General features: G+C 41.6%; 1 protein-coding gene across 2 annotated transcripts in view; it reads left to right on the plus strand.

Moving 5' to 3' along the window:
- TENM1 (teneurin transmembrane protein 1) overlaps positions 1 to 24,029 on the plus strand; it is a 319,040-nt gene that overhangs the window by 188,834 nt on the left and 106,177 nt on the right. For both annotated transcript variants that reach the window (XM_087829353.1, XM_087829352.1), the window contains exons 15-16: positions 15,525 to 15,668; positions 22,967 to 23,216. In XM_087829353.1, the coding sequence (XP_087685479.1) occupies positions 15,525 to 15,668; positions 22,967 to 23,216 (394 nt within the window). The remainder of the gene's footprint in view (positions 1 to 15,524; positions 15,669 to 22,966; positions 23,217 to 24,029) is intronic.

Genomic DNA, 24,029 nt, shown 5'->3' on the forward strand with positions numbered 1-24,029 from the left:
TCAGGATGGCTGCGCACCGTGGAATCTCACATGCTCTGAGTTGTAACTGTCTCCAGAGCTGAACATTGCCTTCTAACTGTGACCTTTGGCGTGGCGTTCTTTAGGCCATGTTTTTGAATTTGACATTTAGACTGTCTTTTCCACTTAGAAACTGAATAATTTTAACTCATGGGCATCTCCACTATTACGTTTTATGTCCAAGATGGTTAGACTCCATTAAATTGTTACTTTGGTAGGTTAAATAAAAAATCATCCTGCCTTCCTAGTCCTTTTGATTTTCTGTTATCTCAAGACTTTAAAGCCTACAATCTAACAGCTAGCAGGGACCTTAAGAGGTCCTCTGGGCTGACGATTTTCAGATATTTAGTTCTCTCAAATGACATTAAAAAAAAAATGAGACTGAGAAAGATTTGCCAGCTTTTTATTTTGGCAAGTAAGGCTATTTTAAAAAAGAAAAAAACACTGCTATCTACTATAACCTATCATTACCATAATTTTGTAAAGGAGGGATACTTTAATACCAACAAAAGGAATAGCCTGTCTTAAGAAATGACAGCAAGCAATCTAATATGCTCAGAGAGAGAGAGAGAGAGAGACAGAGAGAATGAGAGAGAGAGACAGAGAGAAGTAGGGGAGAGAGAGAGAGAGAGACCAATGTCTTTATTTCCCTCCCTCACTCTGTAGACAACAGTGAAAACTTCCTAAGGGACCTGACAGGTCTATGGAACCGCAGCTGGGAGCCATTGTGCCTTCAGGCGGTATCTCATGGAAACCACCCCTGGATAGATGAGAAGACTATTTTTAAAGTTCTCTGGAATAGATGTTTTCATACCGCCCCTTGGAAGTGTCTATCATGGTACAGCTCCCATGTAACTGACCTACATTTTTTAGACTACCTTGTGTCAATTTCCTCTCTTTCAGAGGAAAATAGAGAGAGAGAAAACAAAACGACTGGTGACTCTTCTTTGCCCAAGAGACCCTCATATATTGAAATAATTAATCCATCTGTGTTGGACTGTATTAGTATGTGAGGACTCTATTAGTATGTGAGGACTCTATTAGTATGTGAGGGCCGTATTAGTATGTAAGGTGGTATGTAAGGACTGTAGTAGTGTGTAAGGACTGTATTAGTATGTGAGGGCTGTATTAGTATGTGAGGACTGTAGTAGTATGTGAGGTAGTATGTAAGGACTGTAGTAGTATGTAAGGACTATATTAGTATGTGAGGACTGTATGAGTATGTGAGGACTGTATTAGTATGTGAGGGCTGTATTACTATGTGAGGATTGTATCAGCATGCAAGGACTGTATTAGTATACTGTGTTCAGATTTCCTCATTTGGTGGGGAATTATTGTAAAGACCCAAAGGAAACTAAGAAAGAACAGGAAAAAGCATCAGGGGCTGGCCTCACAAGACTGCAGCCTTGCTCAGGATACATTACAGTTCGAGAAGGCTGACATCTGTTCTGTCAACCTAGGGACAGCTCTAGTCCTGTCTACTGTTTCTACAGCAAAAGTCCACTATTTCCCATAGCTCATCACTTCTCCTGCCATATTAACTACCCTCCTTTTCTCTCAGCTCTTTGAACCCCATGGTCCAGTCACTTGCTCTGTCTCCTGCATTCAGGTCTGATTGTGGTAGCCAGGTACCATATAGTAGTAGCAAGCACCCCTGTAAGGCACAGCTCTACCATTAGGCCAAGGTTGCTGGCCAGCCTAGAGTCCTGCTGAATCCCTATTCCAGTGAGTGTAGTGGTTAAGAGAACAATTCTAGAGCCAGACTCCCTCCCTGGATATATTTATTTATTTATTAAATATGTCTTTATTGATTTCAGAGAGAGGAAGGGAGAGGGAGAGAGAGAGATAGAAACATCAATGATGAGAGTCATTGATGGGCTGCCTCCTGCACGCCCCCTACTGGAGATTGAACCCACAACCTGGGCATGTGCCCTGACCAGGAATCGAACCTCAATCTCCTGAATCCTAGGTCGATGCTCAGCCGCTGAGCCACGCCTGACCAGGCCCCTCCCTGAGTTTAAATCATCCCTTATCTACTTACTAACTAGTCAACATTAGGTAAATTACTTAGTCTCCCCATGCCACCGTTTCTCCATCTATAAAATGGGAATCATAAAAAGAATGTTATTTGTAGGTCATTATGATATGCAGGTTAAATGAGGTGAGTAATGTAAAATGCTTTGCACATGGTAAGCACACAACAAATGTTAGTCACAGGTGTGGTTTTTTTCACTTTGGCTGTGGCCAGCACGTTGGGGTCCCAGGTATAAAGCATGGAGCCCACGTGGGTTTTTGTTACCTCACCTTGTCTAAGAAGGGAGCTGTGGGTATAACAGGTAAGCACTGTGTTAGCTATTGTCCATTTGCCCTCCCAGCCAAACACATATGCATGTGCACCTGTGTACACACACACACACACATACACACACACACACAGTCTCAGTATCTTCTCTGCCCTTCTCTGTGCTCTGAGAGATTGGATTCTATGGACTGTATGGCCTGGACTCCTTTGCTCTCTGGCTTCCCTTTTGATCTAGTCCATGGGTGGCTCCATCCGGAGACTGCAGGGTAGAAGAAAGAGGTGGGGGTACTTATCTCTCTCTCTGCTTCACTGCAGTCCTGGCAGTAACTACATTAGAAGATGGCACCTCCTGTCCAGTAGCTTCTCCTCCAAATCCTCATGCTCTCTCTGGTCTTGTGTCATCATTCCCTCTCCCTCCTTCCCCAGAAGGGTTCTGAGTGTTGTGAGTCCCTGGATGAGTCACCATCCCTTGCCGATTCCCTTGGCTCTGCTCGCACCTCTGTAAGTAATCCCTTCAGTCAGCTCTCTGCGGTGAACACCTGTGAGCAGGAAATCTGATTCCTGCCGGGGCCTGGACTGTTGCACAGTGCACAAGGCTCACAGTCTCTGCTCCAGGATATTCTCCAAAAGGCTTTTGCTCCGTGAGAATAACCCAACAGTCCCCTAACTTTTCTCCACAGGGCTTTGCTCTCCAATTCCTCGGGACCCTCCTCAGAATGCCTACTGGGTTGTCAGGGTCTTTTGTTTTGTTTTGTTTTGTTTTTTAATTTTTTTCTTAAGTTGTGACACTCAGCAGTTTACCCAGTACAGTCGTGAAGAGCTTACCAGGACAGTGCGCAGCAGTCATTTTTGCTAGGGTTCACGTAAATGCAGTTCAGCCTTACTTTTTAAAATAACAGCTATATTGAGATATAATTCACATACCACAAAGTTCACCCACCTAGAGTATACAATTCAGCGATTTTTAGTATTTTCACAAGGTTGTACTACTCTCTCCAATGTCTAACTCCAGAACATTTTCATCACCACCCCACAAAGTAACCCCATACACACTGCTAGTCACTCTCTACTCCTGCCTCCCCTGGAGGCCCTGGCAACCACCAATCTCCTTTTTCTCTCTGTGTGCATTTACCTATTCTTGATATTTCAGACAGTTAGAATCATACAATATGTGGCCTTTTGTATCTGGCTTCCTTCACTTGGCATAATGTTTCCAAATCTCGTCCATGTGATAGCATGTGTCAGTACTTTGCTCCTTTTATGACCAAATAATACTCCATTGTATGGATGTGCCACCTGTTTTTATTTGTCCGTTCATCAACAGATGGACATATAGGTTGTTTTCACCTTCTGGCTATTATGAATAGTGCTGCTATGAACATTTATGTACAAGTATTTGTTTAACTAGCTGTTTTCAGTTCTTAGGGAAGTATACCTGAGCAGAATGATTGGCTCATACAGTAATTCTATGTTTGACTTGTTGAGGGTCAGCCAAATTGTTTTCCACAGTGTCTGCGCCATTTTATCAACCTCACTTAATGAATAAAATGTCTTACATCTCTTCCTTTTAAATACTTCTGATGCTAAAGATTCAAAATTGTTCCTCCTTGTTGTAATTAAGTACTCTTGCTGACTTAGCTTCTAATATGTCTGTGGATGACTGAGTAAACAACTAAAAAAGCAGACTTTGTAGTATGCACACCAGTGATGGAGCCTCCATTCCTATTGTTTGCCTATGAGTGTTGGTTTACCTTCTATTTCTGCAATTATGTTCCTGGCTTAAACTTCCTCAAACATTCTGACTTTAAAATGGCCTTAATTAAAATGCTAAAATATATGTTGTTCCTTTTTAAGGCCAATAACAGTAATAAAAGCAATAGTCGGTTGACCCACTTAGAAATATCCAAAGAGAGAGGGGAAAAATGTTCCTCGTGGTGTTTTATGTGCACTTAAGGGACACAATTTTTTAGGGTAGAGAAAGAAAACTGGCAAGGATCCCAAGGAAAAGAGCCAAAATGGTTTCAAGTGTGGTACCTAAAAGAGGAAATGTCCTGATAACTTAATCATGGTTAAAGGGGCTTTATTTACTACCTAGCCTCCATGTCCATCTCCATGGAGACTAAGAATATTCTCAACAGTAGAAAAGCATTAGAACAAGTGATAGAATGAAGTTGGAGAATCTACTTCTCTGAAGGTGGATTGTGAGCACCTTAAGAATGCAACAGACAAGAAATAGCTCAAGTGATAAATGGATGGAAACAAAGGGATCATGAATATTACCATTTAGCTCATACCTTAATAAATATGATCAAATCTAAACAAACAAGGAAGAAAACATTTAGTTGCATTTCTGGCCATATTTTATAATCACTTAACTGATGCGAGAAGAAACAGACTCGATTTTGCAGCAGATATTAACAGTTGTGCTATATATAAAACACTCAGATTTGTTTCCGATTCAGAAATCCTTTTGGTAGGTGGAAGAATAGCCATCACCCCACAGATATGTCCATTGCTGAGACCTGTGAGCATATTATGTTACATGTCAAAAGAGAATTAGGGTTGCCCAGCCGGGCGTGGCTCAGGGGTTGAGCATCGACCTAGGATCCAGGAGATCGCGGTTCGATTCCCGGGCAGGGCACAGGCCCGGGTTGCGGGCTCTATCCCCAGCAGGGGGCGTGCGGGAGGCAGCCGATCAATGACTCTCTCTCATTGATGTTTCTATCTCTCTCTCTCCCTCTCCTTTCCTCTCTCTGAAATCAGTAAAGATATATTTAAAAAAAGAGAGAGAGAATTAAGATTACTAATCAGCTTACCTTGAGATGATTATCCTGATTTATCCGGGTAGGCCCAATGTCATCACAAGGGTCCTTAAATGTGGAAGAGGGAGGCAGAAGGGGAGGTCAGAGTTAGAGGAGAACATAACTATAGAAAAAAGTCACTGCAAGGTACAACGTTGCTGACTTTGAAGATCGTGGAAGGGAGCCATGAGCCTAGGAATGTGGGTGGCCTCTAGAAGATGGAAAAGGCAAGGACATAGTTTCTCCCTAGAGCCTCCAGAATGAACTCAGCCTGCTGAGACCTTGATTTTAGCTCATTGAGACCCATTTCAGACTTCTGACCCCCTTACCTATAAGATGATAAATCTGTCTTACTTGAAGCCTTTAAGTTTATGGTAATTTGTTACAACAGCAATAGGAAACAAACCTTGACCACTCTCCCCACAGTCCCAGTTATAGCAAGGGTTCTGGTTGAAACTATGTCTAGAAAAGTCTCCCACTCTTCATCCTTCCCATGCCAATTAAATATGAACCTCTGTCCCACACATTTCTGGGTGATGGAGAAAGAGAAGGTTCGAGTTTAAGAAGCTGGATTAGAAGTGACGGCAGATCTCTAAGTTGCAAGGTCCACTTAGTTTGAAATGTGGAGGGACTTGTTCCCCACACAGCTCAGCTGTGGGGAATTGGTAGGATCTCTAAGAGCCAGAGTGTCACAAAAGAAGAATAGATTGCTGAGGGACAGCCCAAAATGAGAAAAGGAGCACTTGAGATCCTCGGATATCTCACCATTATTTCCAGTGAAACAGACTTTGCACCTGGAGGCCTAATACCAGAGTGAATAAATTAGCAGCAGAGGTTCTGTGAATGACTTCCTTGGAGAAGTATCAATGGCAGCTGATAAGATTGATTAATCCAAGTACAATATTGATCAAGCACAAGAAGAGTAAAATTGCCCCCAGGGTTGCAGTACAAAAACCTCCTTCACTAGCTCATCCGGCTTAAAGATTTTGTTGTCTGATACACAGACAAGGCTCTCCTACTAAAAACTCCATGCGAGCATGTGAAATGAGCTGGCTTTAGTACTTTATTTTCTAGCTCTAAGGAAGGTGCGATGCCTGGAAATCATTGCGTATTATTTAGTTTCTTCCCCAAACTCTGCTGCTTGCAAAACAATGTGAAAACATCATTATTGTTAAGTTCACAGTGCCGTTAAAATTCCAGAGACGGCTTATTTAATTTGACAAACTGGCTTGTTCGGGGGCTCTGATGTGCATCCCTGATATGAATGTTGTCGAAAGAACTCCCTATGTACGCCTGCGACCGCGTACATTATCAATATGCAATAATGCATTCTGCCTGGTCTTCATTTTAATTAAATTAAATTGCAGCGGTTTGGAGTCCTGGAAGTTCAGGAAATCAGCCATCCGCCTTTAATAGCACTGCTATAAACAATCCTATTTTTCTTCAAGGTTATTGGCAACAACAAATGCATAATTATTTAGTACAGTAGTTTGGCAAGAAAGAGTGGTGTTTCGGGGTGAACTAGACTTCCTAAAGGCTCACGGTGCATATGAGTCTGTCTGAATTGTGTTAGAGAGAAACAGGGGAACATTAATAGTAATAGGTGCTAAGCTATGGTTGCTTTGTGCACACAAAACATCCCTGAGAACGATGCTTTAGTGTTCATAAATTTCCCTTCAGTAAAACCTAAGCTGGCCGGGAAGCCACGAAAATAGCATCCACTGAATATTTTAATAATAAATGGGCAGAGCTTTACAATTTGCAGAGTACTTTCACATACATTATCTCGTTTTAATCTTTACAACATTCCTGCCTGGTAGGCATGGCAGGATTAATATGATCTTCATTTTACAGGGGGGGAAACTGAGGTTCAGAAAGAGGGAGTGGCTTGCCTAGAGTCCTGTTCAGAGAGGGGCTTCAAACTTGGGTCTCCCGGTCCTGAGTTCTGTATGCTTTTCATTGCTGCCTCTCGTCACTGAAGTTTTAGAACAACCCCCCTTACTGGGTACCCAATTCAACGCCCCAGTGGCTTTCTGTCAAAGAAGCTAGCAGAGATAATAATCTTTCATCATTTCTCTCCACTCATGAATTCATAGTCGTTAACTGAGAGCAGGGCTGTTTTATCCATTCAGCTTTGTAGGCACAGCACCAAGGATATGAGTTTTTCAAGGACCTACAAAAATGTTTGCCACCTGAAAAATAAGTTTATTGGCCCCAAAATATGAAAAGAAACCCAGAAAAATCAATACTAATAAATGTTTAAATAAATGTCTGCAAAATGGAGCATTATGTGTCAGCTGGTCAACTGCAACTCGGTTTTCACACTTGCACATGAAATATGTGTAATATTGGATATGGGTTGTGGGTTTTACCCCTTTTCATATGTCTGATAAGATGTGAGATAGCATCTCACAAAGTAAAAGTGCAGAGAGCCTCCCAGGACTTTTTTTAAAAATATGCTTTTATTGATTTTTTAGAGAGAGAGAAAGGGAGAGGGAGAGAGAGAAGCATCCATGATGAGAGAGTCATTGATCGGCTGCCTCCTGCACACCCCCTACTGGGGATAGAGCCCACAGCCCAGGCATGTGCCCTGACCGGTAGGTAATTGAACCATGACCTCTTGGTTCATGGGTTCAATGCTCAACCACTGAGCCACACTGGCAGGGCCTATGACGATTTTTTTTTTTAATGACCCTCATAAGTACTCTCTTTGGTAAGCACCCTGCGCCCATTCCAAACTGCTGGTCATTCCCATTAGTAAATTGTGAAATCCATCTGGTGAGTCAAGTATTTTTTTAAACAAAGTAAAAAGTAATGAAATGGAATGTAATAGGGCAACAATGAGCAGAAACGAAACTAGCAGAATGTAACACTATTAAGAGAGTATTATTTTGGAAAAATTTGTTTCAATTATACACATGTGTTTGTGTGTGTGTCTTTCCATGTGTGTCTCCCTGTGTGAATGCTGGGTCACAATGAAATGGCTTTAGGACATAAGAATCTGAAAGCTATTGGTAAGATGAAGCACTCAAGAGACAGAAAAATTAAATGGTTTACCAAACAAACCACGTGACTTATTTGCTAAGTCAGCATTTATGGCTGTTTTTGCCTCGCAGTTCCCTCTACCAACTCATGTCAGGGCATTATGGAAATAATCACTTCAAGATTCAGCATTCAAACCAAGGTACTTTTGAGAGTAAAAGGAGATGCTGTTCATAATGACATCAAAACAACAACATAACCACGCACTGTTCCAGGATACATGGTACTTCTGCCTCAAGGCTATCCCTAGCTTCCAGTCTTTTCTTTTTAATTCGGAACAAATTAAAGGTTAGCTCTTTAGTATTTCAGAATTGTGGCTCCTTCTCTTAACAACTATGATTTAGCAGAGTGGGAAAAGGCATTTACTAAAGAGCCACTGGGTTTGAGCTTGGGTTCTGGCGTTTACTATCCAAATGACCTTGGACTAGTCACTTCACTTCTCTGAGTCTATTCATCTCATCTATCAAATGGTAGTAAATATATCTTCCTCATGAGTTTTTGTGAGTCATCAAATGAGGTAATATACACAAAAATGTATTTGAATGCTAGGTGTTATGCAAATGTGAGGTGATATTATTTTAAGGAGGCCATGGATGAAAGTTCCAGAAGGTAGTTAACCCTTCCGGGTATGGCCTCTCTCACATGACAGATTATCCTGTCCTGTGTAATATCCACTGTATCTGCAGTGCTTAGCAGATCACCTACCTGCCCTGCACATAGAGTGGCTCACTGAAGCTTTGCTGAATCATTAGAGGACAACCCCTTTCTTTCCATTACAATATTGCATCCTTTTAATCAATCACATTGGTTCAAAGGATAAACAGTCCTTTTTCAATGTGACTGTATTTCCTAAAACCTCCCCAAAGAAAAATGCCTAAATACTACCAGGGAACAGGAATCTTTTGTTTTATTTTGTACTGGGGGGAGGAGGGAGGGCTCTTCATTTGTTCTTGATGTACTAGACAGAAACCTACTCTCTAGCCACCCTGACCTTTAAATCTCCCAAAGAGACCAAGCCTCAAGGCCTTGCACTCATACTGTTCTCTCTGCCTAGAATGCTCTTCCCTGCACCTCATGAGATAAACCCCTTCGGCATAAAGAGGCTTGTCCTTGCCTCTCCATTCCAACTTCAACTCTCTTGTTACGCTCTCTCTTAATACCCTGCATTTTCCCATCATAACATTTTTTGACACACACCCCCCCCCCACCTTTATGACTTATTTGCTTCCTTATTTGTTTATTGACTGGCTGAATTCCTTTAGTGAAATCTATTTTCTCTTTCACAATGTCGCAGGGAGGTGCAGCTTTGAGTATAGCCAGTTACTTTGGAATGACAGCCCATCACAACATTTATCACAACGTGTGTGTGTCTTATTTGATTTTGTTTTTTATTTCTGTCTGTCACTAGAATGTGAGCTCCACTGAGGGGTGCAATGTTGCTCTGTCTTGTTCATCCCCAAATCCCCAATAAATATTGCATATTTTTTGGATGACTGAACAGACAAATGAATGACAGAAGCTAAATTTGACCCCTTTGCCTATACATTTGGCCCTTGAACAACACAGTTTTCAGTTGTGCAGGTCCACTGATAGGTGTATTTTTTCAATAAATACTGTAAATGTATTTTCTCTTCCTTATGATTTTCTTAATAATGTTTTCTTTTCTCTAGCTTACTTTATTGTAAGACTACAGTATGTATATTATACACATAACATACAAAATATGTTGATTGACTTTATGTTATTGGTAAGGCTTCTGGACAACAGTAGGCTATTAGTAAAGTTTTGGAGGAATCAAATGTTATACACGGATTTTCTACCGTGCAGGGGTTTGTCGCCCCTAGCCACCACGTTGTTGAAGGGTCAGCTGTGTAATGGGATGGTGGGCTTGCCAGGGGAGAGGAGGATGTTGCCTAGGTGCACAAAGGTGCTCGCAAATGTGGATGTGAGCCAGGCCAGTGCATCACTCTGCCTTCGGTAGCACTTGGGTCATCCAGGTTCCAAGCTCGCTTTTTTAAAATATGTTTTTATCTTTTTAATTGATGAGAGAGAGAGAGAGAAACATCAATGAGAGAGAATCATCGATCGGCTGCCCTCTGCACACCTCCCACAGGGGATCAAGCCCACAACCCAGGCATGTGCCCTGACCAGGAATCGATCCCATGATCTCTTGGTGCTTCGGTCGACTCTCAACCACTGAGCCATGCCGGCTGGGCTCAGGATCGCTTTTTTGCAGCTAGGCTCAGACAAAGCAGCCAGAAAAAAAAAAATCTATTTCAGAGTAAAGGAACCTCTTGACAAAAGTGTTGTGTAATTACCTCACTCGTGGATGCTCTTTACTTTTCCTACTTACACTTTCTCTTTGTCCAGCTATCTCATTTTTAGCACTATCATGTTCAAACCTTATTTTTGTGAACAGGTAGGATATAGATCCTAAGTAAACTATCACCGCATCAAATCCAGTGATTCATTCAAAAGATCATAACCAAGTAGAGTTTATTTTAGGATCAACAAAGATGGTTCAACGTGAGCAAATCTATAGCTATAATTCGCCGCCTTTAAGAGATTAGAAAACTATGTGCCTATTTCCAAGTGCTGAAAAGGCACTTGATCGAAATTCATCACCGGATTTTGACACTCTTGGTAAGCCAGGAATAATAGATGGTAAACAAAGCATTTCAGGCCACTGGGCAATGTGTCAAACTGAGGAGCCCCTGGGGTCATCCTAGCCTATGATAAATCACTAGAGAATAAGAAAAGGTAGAAGAAGTTCTGGGAGCAGGTACCTGTTCTCAGTAGATAGCATTTTATCGACATAGTTTTGGTCTATTGTTTCCATGGCCTGCATTTGCTTTAGATCTTTTGCTTGTTTTTTTTGTGTTGTTGCTGTTTCACATTAATCCAGTATTTTAAATGAATGGGGCATATTTATTGTTCTATTTAATGATTCTTTTGGGGTAAGAAGGTTTTGATCTACCATTTAAATGTCATGAAATTATTTTTAGACGTTCCTTGAGTTCATGAAGGTAACATGTAAATTTTTCACACTGACTATCAGACTACTTTTAATTATATATTGCCTTCATAAATGCAACCATTATGAATTCTAAAGGCTTAGCCTGAAGCTGTTGAAAATCATCTGCTTAATCTTGTCATATTTCACACATCAGCTTCATTGCATGGCGTCTTTCCCCGGCTACTTAATGTCAATCTCCTAGCCCTTATAGGTGAATGTCACAGCCACTAAATTGGGTGTCAGGGGCACCGTGGCCCTCAGCTTTCTTACAGTCCCCACATCATACAAATGCTGCTGCTATGATCAGAACAATGAGCAGTCAGTTATTTTTTCCAATGTCAAATGACTTTGGGGGAGCAAGCAAGCTGCAGTCTCTCTTTGTAAGCCAGTGTCATATTTGCATGACTAACAGTGAAGTCAGAGATGCAGTCCTGTGACCAGAGGACAGAGTCCTCTGCAAAAGTGACAAGCCTATGTTGACAATCAATGACTCTTGGTTAAGGAACATTTCATTAATATCTCTGGGTGGAGGTGAGGGAGAGGATACAGGAAGACAGAAATCCAGATGAAATTAAAGGGTGTCACCAGGGAAGCGGTCACATGGTTCAGGGAAAGTATTGTGCCTTATTAATGGCTTTTTCTCAGCTGCCTTCCGCATATATACACACCAGCATGGGACCTACTGTGCCTGCCTCTGCGAAGTGTAGTCCACGACCCCCCTTTCCCACCTATCTCCACTCACTGTCAGACTAGTCTATAGTCTCTAGCGCCTCAGAAATGTTGATGAATAATTATTTTTTCCTTCCTATGACACTATTCTTCCTAGTCCCCACTTCAGAGTGCCAGAGGCTGAATCTGTGGCCTATACCCTGCTGTGTTGGTGATCAAATGTGAGAGGCAACAGGCTGCCTGGGAAATGATAGTGGTCCACCCTGCTTATTTAACAGACTCGGCTGTCACAGTGCCAGGCCGAGTGTAATGTCAGGGCTCAGCATTTTCAGTGCCAGCCCCTGAGTAGCCCCTTACCCTCCATATTTAATTATGTGAAAAAGAGTAAGCATTCAGTGCATTACAGTCTGCTTCTATGAGAGGAAGTCTAGGATTGGTTGCTACTGTATTTGGAAAGCAGCTCAACTCCATAGGGTGAAATGTCTGCCTTCTCATAAGCCGATTGCAAGTTCCAGCATTATGCTTAAGTGGGCTGCTGTCAGAAAGAAACCTTGCCTTGTTACTCTGAGCAAGGAGCCACATACAAAAATATCCCAACACACAGCCATTCTCATTAAAGTCAGTTGGAATTTTGGACAAGTCTTAAGTATAAATTATAACTTTATTAGCTCATAGAGCTTTCTCACGAGAAAGTAAATCTAATAAAAATTAGAGGGAACTTATTAAGTGGCTGCCTTGTTCCTATTTGCTATGACTTCGTGGGAGGGGTGGAATAATATAATTGTGGGGTTTGCAGCCAATGCACTTTTTTCGTGTGGACTAGAGAGTAATTCAGAGAGCAGATACAAGGAGGTGAAAAGAGTATGTCTCATTATCATTGCATGGAGGACTGTTTAATTGATACTTTATGTAAGCATTTCCTGCCACAGAGTTGGGAAGATCTTTAGCTGTTACTAAGAGGGGAAAAGCAGGCTCCAGACCACCATTGGAGGTCACCAGGGCATACTACGTATTCACAAAGCTGCACAATCACCTCCCGGAGAAGGGATTGTAGGGGAGCTCGCCAGGCTTACAACTTACAAAAGGCAGATCCTGGCAATGGTAGGGAAGGAGTTGATGGCTTTAAGGGAACTTATAATCATTGCCATTGTGATTAGTTATTAATCAAGCCATATAAATGTTGTCAAGAGAACCAGAAACACTGTTATTGTGCACACCAGCATGGCTCTAAGTGTGCTTTCTCACCACCTGATTTTTCCAGCATGAGATACAGTGCTGTCTTTGACTTTCTGGTTGGATTGCCAACTTGCACTAGTCAAATGCAATCTTGAAAGAATGCACTTTAGAATCGTAGAGTGAGTGCTAAAGGGGGATTATAAAAGTGATCTAGTACAAAGGTCCTTAATCTGCCATCTTTATTTCAGGAACACCCCCTAGAATTATATATAAAATCTTGTGTGCAGAAGCATTTTTCTAGGAAGAAGTTCCATAGCTTTTATCAAATTCCTAATAAAAGATTCCCTGACCCAGAAAGGTGTAAGAACCACTAATTCTAGCCCATACTCTGTTCTCCTCCCACGCACACACACGCGTGCACGCACAAGCACCAGTGAAGGACACAACTCCCAGAGATGGAGATTTCAGACAGCAGTGATTTGTGCCACAAGTGTAACCTGAGCTAGGGTACCTTTGAGATCCTTTTCTTCACTGAAATTCTGTGTTTCCATCCACCTTAATAGAGAACAGCACTGACACAGATGATCCCAAATTAATTTCCACTTAGAAATTACTTCCATTTCATGATTAGTCTTTCCCACTCGCCATTGAACTCACTTGCTAATAATGCTTCGTTAGGGGCTAATCATGAAATGAGTTTGTGTGAGTTCCATGAGCCTCACCAGCTGATGGCAGGGTAGGAGTGCATCGCCATGAGGAACAGCTACATAATTTGCCAGGCCCAGTTTTAGATGAAAACACAGAGCCTCCTGTTAAAAAATTATTAAGGATTTCAAGACAGTGACAGAATTAAACCAAGTGTGGGGCCCTTCTAAGCATGAAGCCCTGTGAGACCGCAGAGGTCACACACCCATGGAGATGGCCCTGATCCCTACTGAAGCTTTGGTGGAACCAAGGACAAAGAGAAGCCAGTTCTGATTTAAAATTGGCCACAGCCCGACCAGCCTGGCTCAGTGGTTGAGCGTCAACCTATGAACCAGGAGGTCACAGTTCGAGTCCCCATCAGGGCACATGCCCAGGTTTTGAGCTTGATCCCCAGTAGAGAGTGTGCAGGAGGCAGCCGATCAATGACTCTCATCAGTCATGTTTCTATCTCTTGCTCTCCTTCTCCCTTCCTCTCTCTGAAATCAATAAAGATATATTTAAAAAAATAAAAATAAAAAAATAAAATTGGCCACAGATGATCCACAAAATGAGAGAGTTCTGTATTCCTCATCACAAGGACTTTTTGGCTTATCTGTGCATGCTCTCACACATGCACATGCAAATGCACACATACATCAGTTTGACTAAAAATACCATCTTTTCCCTGCATCTAATGCCAAAAGCCAAAACTGGCTCACTTTAATTTTTCATCTGTGGGTCTACTGTGCACACATTTTCATCACCAGTTCCCATCACCAAACGATAAAAGAAGGAATGAATTCTCCAGGGGCATCTAGAGAGTCCGGTAGAAGCAGGTACTCGAAAGCAATGGCAGACGACCAGCTAGGGATATTTTAAGCTGCCAGAAAGGGGGAAAGAAGCTTCTGGGTATGAAGTGTAATGAGCCAATAGTCTCGGTTTTTGAACATTATGAGGACAAAAAAGCATTTTAAATTTAAGAATCAGAAATCTGAGGTTCTAACAGCTAAGCAGGTTTACCAAGTGAGACAATGGCTAGGACTTGGTGTACTTGAGCTCTGCAGACTTCAGTAGAGTAGAGTCACCCAAGCTCCTACATTCCACACTTCTCATTTTAGTGGCATACCAGGGTTCCAAGTTTAATGCACAACATCTGTGCTTCATAAGACTGGAAGCCAAATGCTGGGTGATGTCCCATTGGTTAGCCATGTGCAGAAATCAAAATGTAATGTTCACAACGTGAAGTTTACACTGGAAGCGCTTGCAACACTCTAGGGAAACTCAGACTCCTCGACAAACTAGAGGCCAGTTAGCACAGGAGAGAGTATAAATTGGGTAAATCAATTTTTATTAGTCTCATGTAGTCTGTTGTTGTATAAGGGACCCAGTACCCCAAAGTCAGCTTCCTAAGTGCATTTTGCACTGTAGGGAGAGAAGAAACCAGCCCTCCTTGCACCTCTTCTACAAAGGTAGAGAAAGAAATCATGTCACCACAGCTTAAGCTTTCAGAGAGCTTATTTCTCCAGTTTTACAACACAACCTCCAGCCCAGAAGCCCCTATCAAAGCTAAATGCCTGTAAACATGTGTCAGATGCCTAATGACAGCAGCCATCCACTCACTCATTCATTTAGCCAATACACACTGACCACTTGGGGATGCCCAGTGCTATGCTGGGTGCTGGGCTGCACTGTGCTAAGTGAAAGGCATTTGCCGTCAAAATTCAGTAGCAAATGCAACATCCACAGAGTGATCAACAGGAAAAATGAAAGAAATTTTTTCAGTTTTTCTAATGTGTTATTAACTCTTTGTTTGCAGTGTCTGTGGGATATGAATATGAAATCTGCCCTGACTTTATTCTCTGGGAGAAAAGGACAGTCGTCTTACAAGGTTTTGAGATGGATGCTTCTAACCTAGGAGGCTGGTCATTAAATAAGCATCATATTTTCAATCCTCAAAGTGGTAAGCAGCTTTTGAAATATTGCTTAATACTGTTTTCCTAATGCCATACACACACACACACACATATGCATATGTAATACATATTCAGTGCAGAAAATTTGGTAAATTACAAGGGGGAAATTACCTGTAAGTTCATCACCTGGAGATGGACCACATTAGTTTATTTCCTTTCAGATACAATAATCTGATTTCCAATTACTGCTAGCACAGTGAGACCTCTTCATCACAGTTACATGAAACTGGGTTTTACTATCGTTATTGCTCTATCCCAAGTGATTAACAAGTTTATCTGACATTGTAACCGACTTTTGAAAAGTAGAATAATAATTGGCAGATTTCATCTAATCTGAGATGCCGTCAATTATAAGTGCACCATTATTTTATGGAAACTGCTGCTATGACATGCTGGTTGTAAGATGCATACTTATTTCAGAGATGTTTACATGTGAAGCAAAATGTGTACCTGAGAATTAAGTAGTCACGTATATAATAGTTTCAAAGGCTTTTGTGAACTCTGTCCCATTTTGAACACAGCAGCCCTGCAAAGTGACATTAACCGCATTTGAAAGGTCAAGAGTCTGAGACTTAGATGGGTCATGTGACTTTCCCCAACGTTGCAGTCAGTCCGTGGCTAGAGTCATGTGCTCTCTCTCCTATACCGTAGCTGTTTACCTACACAAATGTCAGTATATCCAGTCAGAAGCTAGGAATAAAGGGACAGCAATGGGTAAAGAAAGAGAAGAGGTAGGAGGGAAACAGTACTGTCCTGGACTCCACAGCTTTAAGGCTCCTTAACTCCTGGACTTAGGAAAAGAGGAAAAAGCAATGAGAACAACACTCTCTCATTTTCAGTATTTACCTTCTTTGAACCATATTTCCTGCTGTCACTTTCTCCTAGTTTGTAATATCAACATTAAATAAATCAGAAGGGACCGAGGGTGGCCCTTCCGCCTAGGTGTCTCTCACACAAACTGATTTTGCTATCCTGGTCATAAATGCTTCACCCCAGTTCCTCCACCTTCATTTGTATCTTACTGGGAAACCAGTCATTGTTGTTTCCGGCCAGCTTTCATTTGAACATCTGCTGGTAAGTTTTCACTGGGAAATCACATTCCTTTTCATCCAAAGGGGCAGATTCTGAGCAGCCTTCAGTAGAACATGTACTCTGGGTCATTTGTCCAAGATCGGGGTGCAAATGTATTGAGGCAGCTACACTCTTGCATTTGGCCATCCTTGTATCCATCTTGCCTTTATGGATCAGCTGGCTAACGTCCAGTTATCTTATAAGGTCATGAATTGACTGAGGCTAAGAGATTCATTTAATAATCAAACCTATGTTCTTACTTCGTTTCCACCATAGTTGGATCAGCCAAGCCAAACAGCCACCACGTAGGCTGGGAAATTTGGGTTGGCAAAGCTAACCAGATTCGCTCCAACTGTAGAATGAAACCACCCACCACAGTCCCAATGTGGGATCTTGAAGGTGAAGGAGTCCATTGCTGTGTGCTCCCACTGTACCTCCTTCCCCCTTTTCAAGGAAGATTCTAAATTCTATTTCAATTTGTTTATTTTTTGTAAGAGCAAAGACTCAGGCACAGATATAAAATGTCAACTTCTTTTTCGTTGTCAAAAGGAGAATCACAGTTTTAAAAGTACAAAAATGAAAGGGCAGATGCCACTTCTTAAATTATTAGATTTTTTTGTTTTGATTTGAAAGAGTTTGACATTTTAAGCAGCCCTTTCTTTCCCACTCACTTTTATTGGCTTGTATGGATTGTCTCCTTCAAATGCCTGTCATTGACATTAAACACAAAATGGGAAATGACCTCAGTGGAGCCAGCCCCCAGCTGTGTGCTCCCAGTCCTCTGTCCTCTTACCATTTGCTTCATGCGGGCTTAGACATTCAGAACAGAGGGGAGCCATTCAGAAAGTTGGCTTTGGGCTCCTCCTCCCATTTTCACAAATGTATTCTCCACACTTCTTATTCACCAATAATTAGTTTTTAGGCACAGGTACCAATTTACTTCTGAGAATCTTTTTAACAGATTTATTGAAGTATAATTTAGACACCATAAACTTCACCCATTTTAGGCGTACACTCCAGTGACTTTTAGTAAATCATGAAGTTGTACATTCATCACAACCCAGTTTCAGAATATTTTTATCACCCCAAAAAGATCCCTGTGCTCACGACCCAGCCTCACTAAATCTGCTTCCTATCTCTTTCTGAGAATTTTTAAATTTTTTTATGATTTTATTGATTTCAGAGAGAGGAAGGGAGAGGGAGAGAGAGAGAGAAACATCAATGATGAGAGATTCATTGATCAGCTGCCTCCTGCACGCCCCTGACTGGGGATCGAGCCCGCAACCCAGGCCTGTGCCCTGACCGGGAATCGAACCGCGACCTCCTGGATCCTAGGTCAGTGCTCAACCACTGAGCGACGCTGACCCGGCTCTTTCTGAGAATTTTATTCTGAGAAAGAAACTTTACTTTGGAGAGTTTTTTTAAAGGATCATTTGTTCATTTTATCATCTCATTTGTAGGCACATTTTATTTCTAACCAAAAACTGCTCACACTTGCCAGGAACAGATCTGAAGCCAGCTCTGCCATTGCCTTTCAGCCTGACCTCCCTTGGGATGTTTTCAAAGTCTAAATCCCACCCACAAGGACAGTTTTAAAAGCAGGGATGATAAGTGTGAGTGAGGGAGCAGCTTTGGGAAGACCAATTTAGAAAGCAATGCTCTTTCCCCCTCAGGTCAGACAGTCTTTTCTGACTGATTAAGGCAAGAGCGTCCTCTCTTCAAATTACCTCACTCCACTTCTTTTTGGAAAAAAATGTGACTCTTTAGGCACCCTGCTTTTTTGATCTGAGACAGATAGCAGATTAGAAACAAGAATCTAGCTTCCCCCAGTTTCCTCTCACTGGTTAAAAAGACACCTGTAATTAGATTGGATGTCTGCTGCCATTCAATTCTTCAGTTTTGCTTTGGCTCCTCAATCATTATGCAGTGAGTAGTTCCTAGTAGGCAGTGTTTTCAGACCATTTGTCATTTCACTTGCAGCAATTATATTTACCTGACAATTAACCACTGGTTGTGGAGAACTATTTCCAAATATTGTGCCTGATACATATATATATATATATATATATATATATATATATATATATATATATATATATATATATATAGAAAGAGATGGTTCCTACTTTCACTGAGATAAATACCAGGAACTTGTGTTTTTAAATATTATTCCTTCAAAATACATCTTCTCAGTGATTACAGAGATTGCATATTCATTCCTTTTAAGATAAATCAGTTCTTTAAAATTGTGTGAAATAAAAATGTGTACATGAATCCATCTATTACAGAGCTGAGCTATTTGTTGTAGTCTGTCTTTACATCAAACATATCCCCTAATGTTTCCTGCAATTGAGTGTTAAAATTATTCCAGAGAACAATCCAGAGTGCTAATTGGGTCTTGTCATCTCTCTGAAATAGATGAAGGATTTTCTTTAACTTGGCCTCCAAGATAGGCCACCAGTGTGTCAACAAATGGTTTTACTGGGAGAGGAAGTAAATTTCCATTGATCACACTGGCATATCTCCCAGTTTGTGTTTATATCCTCTCAGTCAAGTCCTAAGAGAAATATGTATTGTGTCCCTTGTTGTTCATAAGTCTGAAAAATGGTTCCTTCTTTGAAATCAGTGTAAAGCACCACCCACTGGCTTCCAGAGGGAATTTTTATTTCAAACTTATTCATAAGCTTCAAAAGAAGTTCTGAGCAAGGTAGCAAGAGGATATGAGTAGTGTGTTTAAAAGTATGCTTCACTTATTACATAACAGAGTTTGCTTTTGGGGGCAGAGAAAAGAGAAACTTAGGAGAGAAAATGTGCAGTTGGCTCCATCCAGTGGGGTTTCTTTGTTGACTACAAACAAGACACCGAATCCTTAGCAGAAAGTCGGCCTTCCTGTGAATAATGCGTGTTGTCCTGGGATCATTTGATTCTGTTTCCAAAACGAGCACGTATGGCAGAATAAACTGGAAGGGAGGCAGCTGTAATTGATCAAGATTTCCAGGAACATAAACCAAATATTTTCAAAGCAACCTTTTGCAGAAGAATTGGTGTTAAATCATTGTTGCTAGATGGTATGCCTTGGTTCTATGTAATGGAAGGTTAAACAGATTCTCAAAACAACAAAAACACCCTTCAAAATGATCTATTTTTCCAGGGCAGTGCAAAAGGGGTTTGCCCATTTTTGTTTTGATTGCTTCAGCTTTAAACAGGAATGGTAATTTCAGTACACGGGCACTTTAGTACCTTGCATGAAAGCAAGACATCAATTGTTGAGATGTAATCAGAAAGTACATTGCCTTATGTTTTATTTCCTTTAATCATTCTTCTGCTTTGATGGAGTACTGGGCTTTCTAATAGAAAAGGGGAGGTTTAGAATTGCAGGCTTAGAAGAATGCTTTAAAATAGCCATCTTTCGTTTTTAAATTGCCAGGAGCCTGGTAATAACATGTCATTTTGAAGGTAATTGTTAACTATACCGTTACATTGATATAAAAAAAAAAAAAAAGGAGATCTACCTGGGAAAATAGATGTTAATAGCAAATCTGATATTTCCAAGGCAATAATTGGAAATATTTTTGAGTGATATATCCTATAGTGCATGGCTGAAATACTGGCACGCTAAACGATTGGTTTCTTCACTTACTAGAGCACATATCACAGTCTCATTGGTAGGATATCCAGTTAGTGATCATCAGGAGATTTCTTTTCACTGATGTTGTACAGTGAATGAGAACTGTCTTTCCAGTTCTCATTCACTTCCTCCCAATTCATTTAAATTACAGTATCGATCACACTGCAGTTACGTGTTTTGGGGAAATGAGATTCAGTCCTATTAATCTTACTTAATTAACTATTCTAAATCTTGAGAAAATTTTTTTACTGCCTAATAAAGTTATCAATAAAATTAATAAAGTCATGATCTTCACGGTATCTCATAGTTCTGCAATAAAAGACCAATTTGTTGGGGCATAAACTCATAACTGCTCCTGCAGGTCATATGTTGAAAAAGATAGCCAAGAATCACTTTGGGAGGGAAAGTAAAGGTACTTAGCTATGAAATCCAAAGGCTCTATGACGTATGGGATTTCCGTTTTCTGGAAGGCCCCTTCCAGGCACATATTTGGTGCCATGGTGTTGTGCGTGTTTTACCCCTTATTTATTTTTACCAACAATGTTTCTATTTCAGAGAGATCAGTAGTTTTCATTGTAGGACTGTGGGACCAAATGTTGGAAGAAAACTGAGGAAGACATTTTAGGAAATGTTTAGGGAGAGTTACAGGCAGTCCGAGGAGATAGATAGCAGCGGTCATGGGAGAAAAAATAAGACTCTACAAGATGAGTGCATTCATTCATTTGCTGTCAGTTACTTCAGTCTGACCCACTGGTATGCCTCTCACAGTGTGGATGCTTTACCTGCCCTGGCTCTTTCTGAGCCTACCTGAGCAATTTATTTAGCACAGCAGCATCTGCTCCTTGGATTATCTGCCCAGGCTTAATAGGTTTGTAAAATCACTGGGATTTGGACAAGGAGACTACGAGAGACTCAAAGCCTCTTGTCAGCATTTGCTGAGCACTTCTAATGACTTGGCCACAGGCATTGGCACTAAAGTGCAGAAAGGAGTAAGACAGGGTGTCTGCCTTCAAGGAGCTCACGCTCTCATGGGGAAGACAGAGCAGTAATGAAAAAGGAATCCTGCAGTGTGGTAAGTGTAAGGCTAGAGCTGTGCAAAGCAAACGTGGGCGCACACGGGAGGGAGCAGCTAATTCCGCCTGGACGGGACACTGGGGGAGAACCGGCCTGAGCGCTGAAGGATAGGTAAGCGTTGCCCAAGCAGACAAGACAAGGAGGGCATTTGGAATAGAGGGAATGGCACGTACAAAAGCGGAGAGGCATGGGACTAGGTGAGAATAATTGCAGAGTCCACTGTAGCTAAAACTCAGCATACAAATGAGACGGCGATGAGAGGAGAGGCTGAACAAGCTGACAAGGGCCGAATCACGGAGGGCTTTGCATGCCTTAATAATAAGGCATGTGCCCTTGATCCTAGAGAGGATATGGAGCTATTGAACGGTTTTAAGCCACAGGCTGAAATAACCTCTGCGGCAGGTGTGTGGAAGGTGGTTTGGAGATAGGCGTACATGGAGACCAGGAGACCAAGACGTGAAGAAAAACTGAACTAAAGCACAGTGCTACGGATCGAGATGACAAAACTGGTTCAACATATTTCAAGAGATGAACCCAAAGGGGAGAGGTTAATGATTAGGATTAGAAAGTGAGGAAAACAAGAGCCACGGTGATGCCCACATTTCCAACTTAGGTAAACACACACATGGTGATACCACTTACAAGATGATTAGGGAACACAAGTGGAAGAGCAGGGTTTGGTAAGGGGTGCAAAAACTGATGAGCTTTGTCTTAAACTTGCTGAGTTTGAGGCACCTGTGGGGATCCAAGTGAAACGATACACTGTAGTAGGCAATTGCACATCAGGTGAGAACTCTGGGCAGGAGAAAATGTCAGCATGTAGAGATGGGTGTTAAAGCTGTGGGGATGGATGAGATTGCCAAAAGAGAGATTGCACAGGATCTTCCAGCATTTTCCTAGGTCAGTATCTCTATCCCATGCACCGATGATAGTGAGATACGGTCCAAAAGAGTGGAAAATTCAAGTCTCTTTCTTGTATCTTTCAAGTGCATTCTAGTGGTGTGATTTCCCTTCACAGAAGTAGATTACCTCCCTGATTGTTTTGCTAAGGTTAATATTAAAATTGACTGAGACTCCCTTTTCAGGAACCAGTTGATAGTGAGGGTAATTTGAAGTCAGGCATCTGTGTGCCTGGCATCAGGAGACAATCAGCCAGGGCTGAAAACTAAGCCACAGGTGGTTGGCAGAGCCCACAGCGAGTAGGACACCACTGCAAGTCGGTCATCAAATTCTTTATGGAGGCAGTTAGAGTCAGCATTAAAGGGACTAGGCGTGTTAACCCATTTCACAGATGCGCAAACTGAGGCAAAGCATTATGGTACCATTTGCGGTGGCTCTACAGTTAAACAAAACCAAGGGCGGCGTGTTGCATTCTCAAGTTCTTTTGTGCCAGTGCCGAAGCTCTTCTTGCTTTGAACAATGAGAAAAAGATGAAAATGTTGCTGAGGAGATTACGTGGTAATTGTTTTTGTTTTATTCTCCCTCTTTTTTTTTTTTCTTTCTTGGATCTAGGAATCATACATAAAGGGAACGGAGAAAATATGTTTATTTCCCAGCAGCCCCCTGTCATAGCGACCCTGATGGGTAACGGGCACCAACGGAGCGTAGCCTGCACCAACTGCAATGGCCCAGCCCACAACAACAAGCTCTTTGCTCCCGTTGCCTTAGCTGCTGGCCCTGATGGCAGTGTGTATGTTGGCGACTTCAATTTCGTAAGGCGAATATCTCCCTCGGGAAACTCTGTTAGTATTTTGGAATTAAGGTAAGTCTCTTCTAATCTTCACGCTTAGCGGATAAAGGGGAAGCAAGGATGAGATAACACGAAGAGACAAGGCATTGCCAGGAGGAGCAGAACATGCAGTCGCCCGTGTTGTAGCACTGAACTAAGATGCAGGAATTAGGGGCGAAGGACATAGGTCAGCATGCCCGCTCCTCCGACTCCAAGGACACTGAGCACTGCTTTGACGAACCGGGAAGTGTTGACATCCCTGTGTGTGTGGCTTTTGTTGCGTGCCAATGTGGCCATCACTGACATGGGTCTCAATACTTCCAGGTGCTCAGGTAAGTCACCCAACCCCTCTGGCCACCACAGAGACTGATCAAAAGTATCTATTCCATTCTAGCACATAGAGGTGTTGCCAGATCCAAACTTACTAAGCTCTTCAGGGCCAATCTTTTGAAGCGGTCACTTCATATTAAGAAAATGGAAGTCTGTGTTTGCGTGGCATAATAAAGAAAGAAGAGTGAGTTTTTTACCCTAAAAAGCTCTATCCCACTGGGGGGAAAAATGATTAAAGCAGTCATCTTAAAAAAAAAAAAAAAAAAAGGCAGTCATCCTTAGACTTTCTTACCCTGTTCTAGGAATCTTCTTGAGAGTACAAAGTATTTTGATACACCTTGAAAGGAATTCATACCTTTTGGTATTTAATATTCTGAAGTTACACAAAGATGACAACTAAGTAAACCATGGTTTAATCAGCTTTATTTATCCCTTTTGGGGCTGTAAGACACAAATATATGCCCTCTGGAGTCCTAGAAAAGGAAAAAAACCTACCTCCATCCCAACAGAAATAGA

The sequence above is a fragment of the Miniopterus natalensis genome, chromosome X (assembly GCF_054644295.1).
Source record: "Miniopterus natalensis isolate mMinNat1 chromosome X, mMinNat1.hap1, whole genome shotgun sequence".
Taxonomy (NCBI): domain Eukaryota; kingdom Metazoa; phylum Chordata; class Mammalia; order Chiroptera; family Miniopteridae; genus Miniopterus; species Miniopterus natalensis.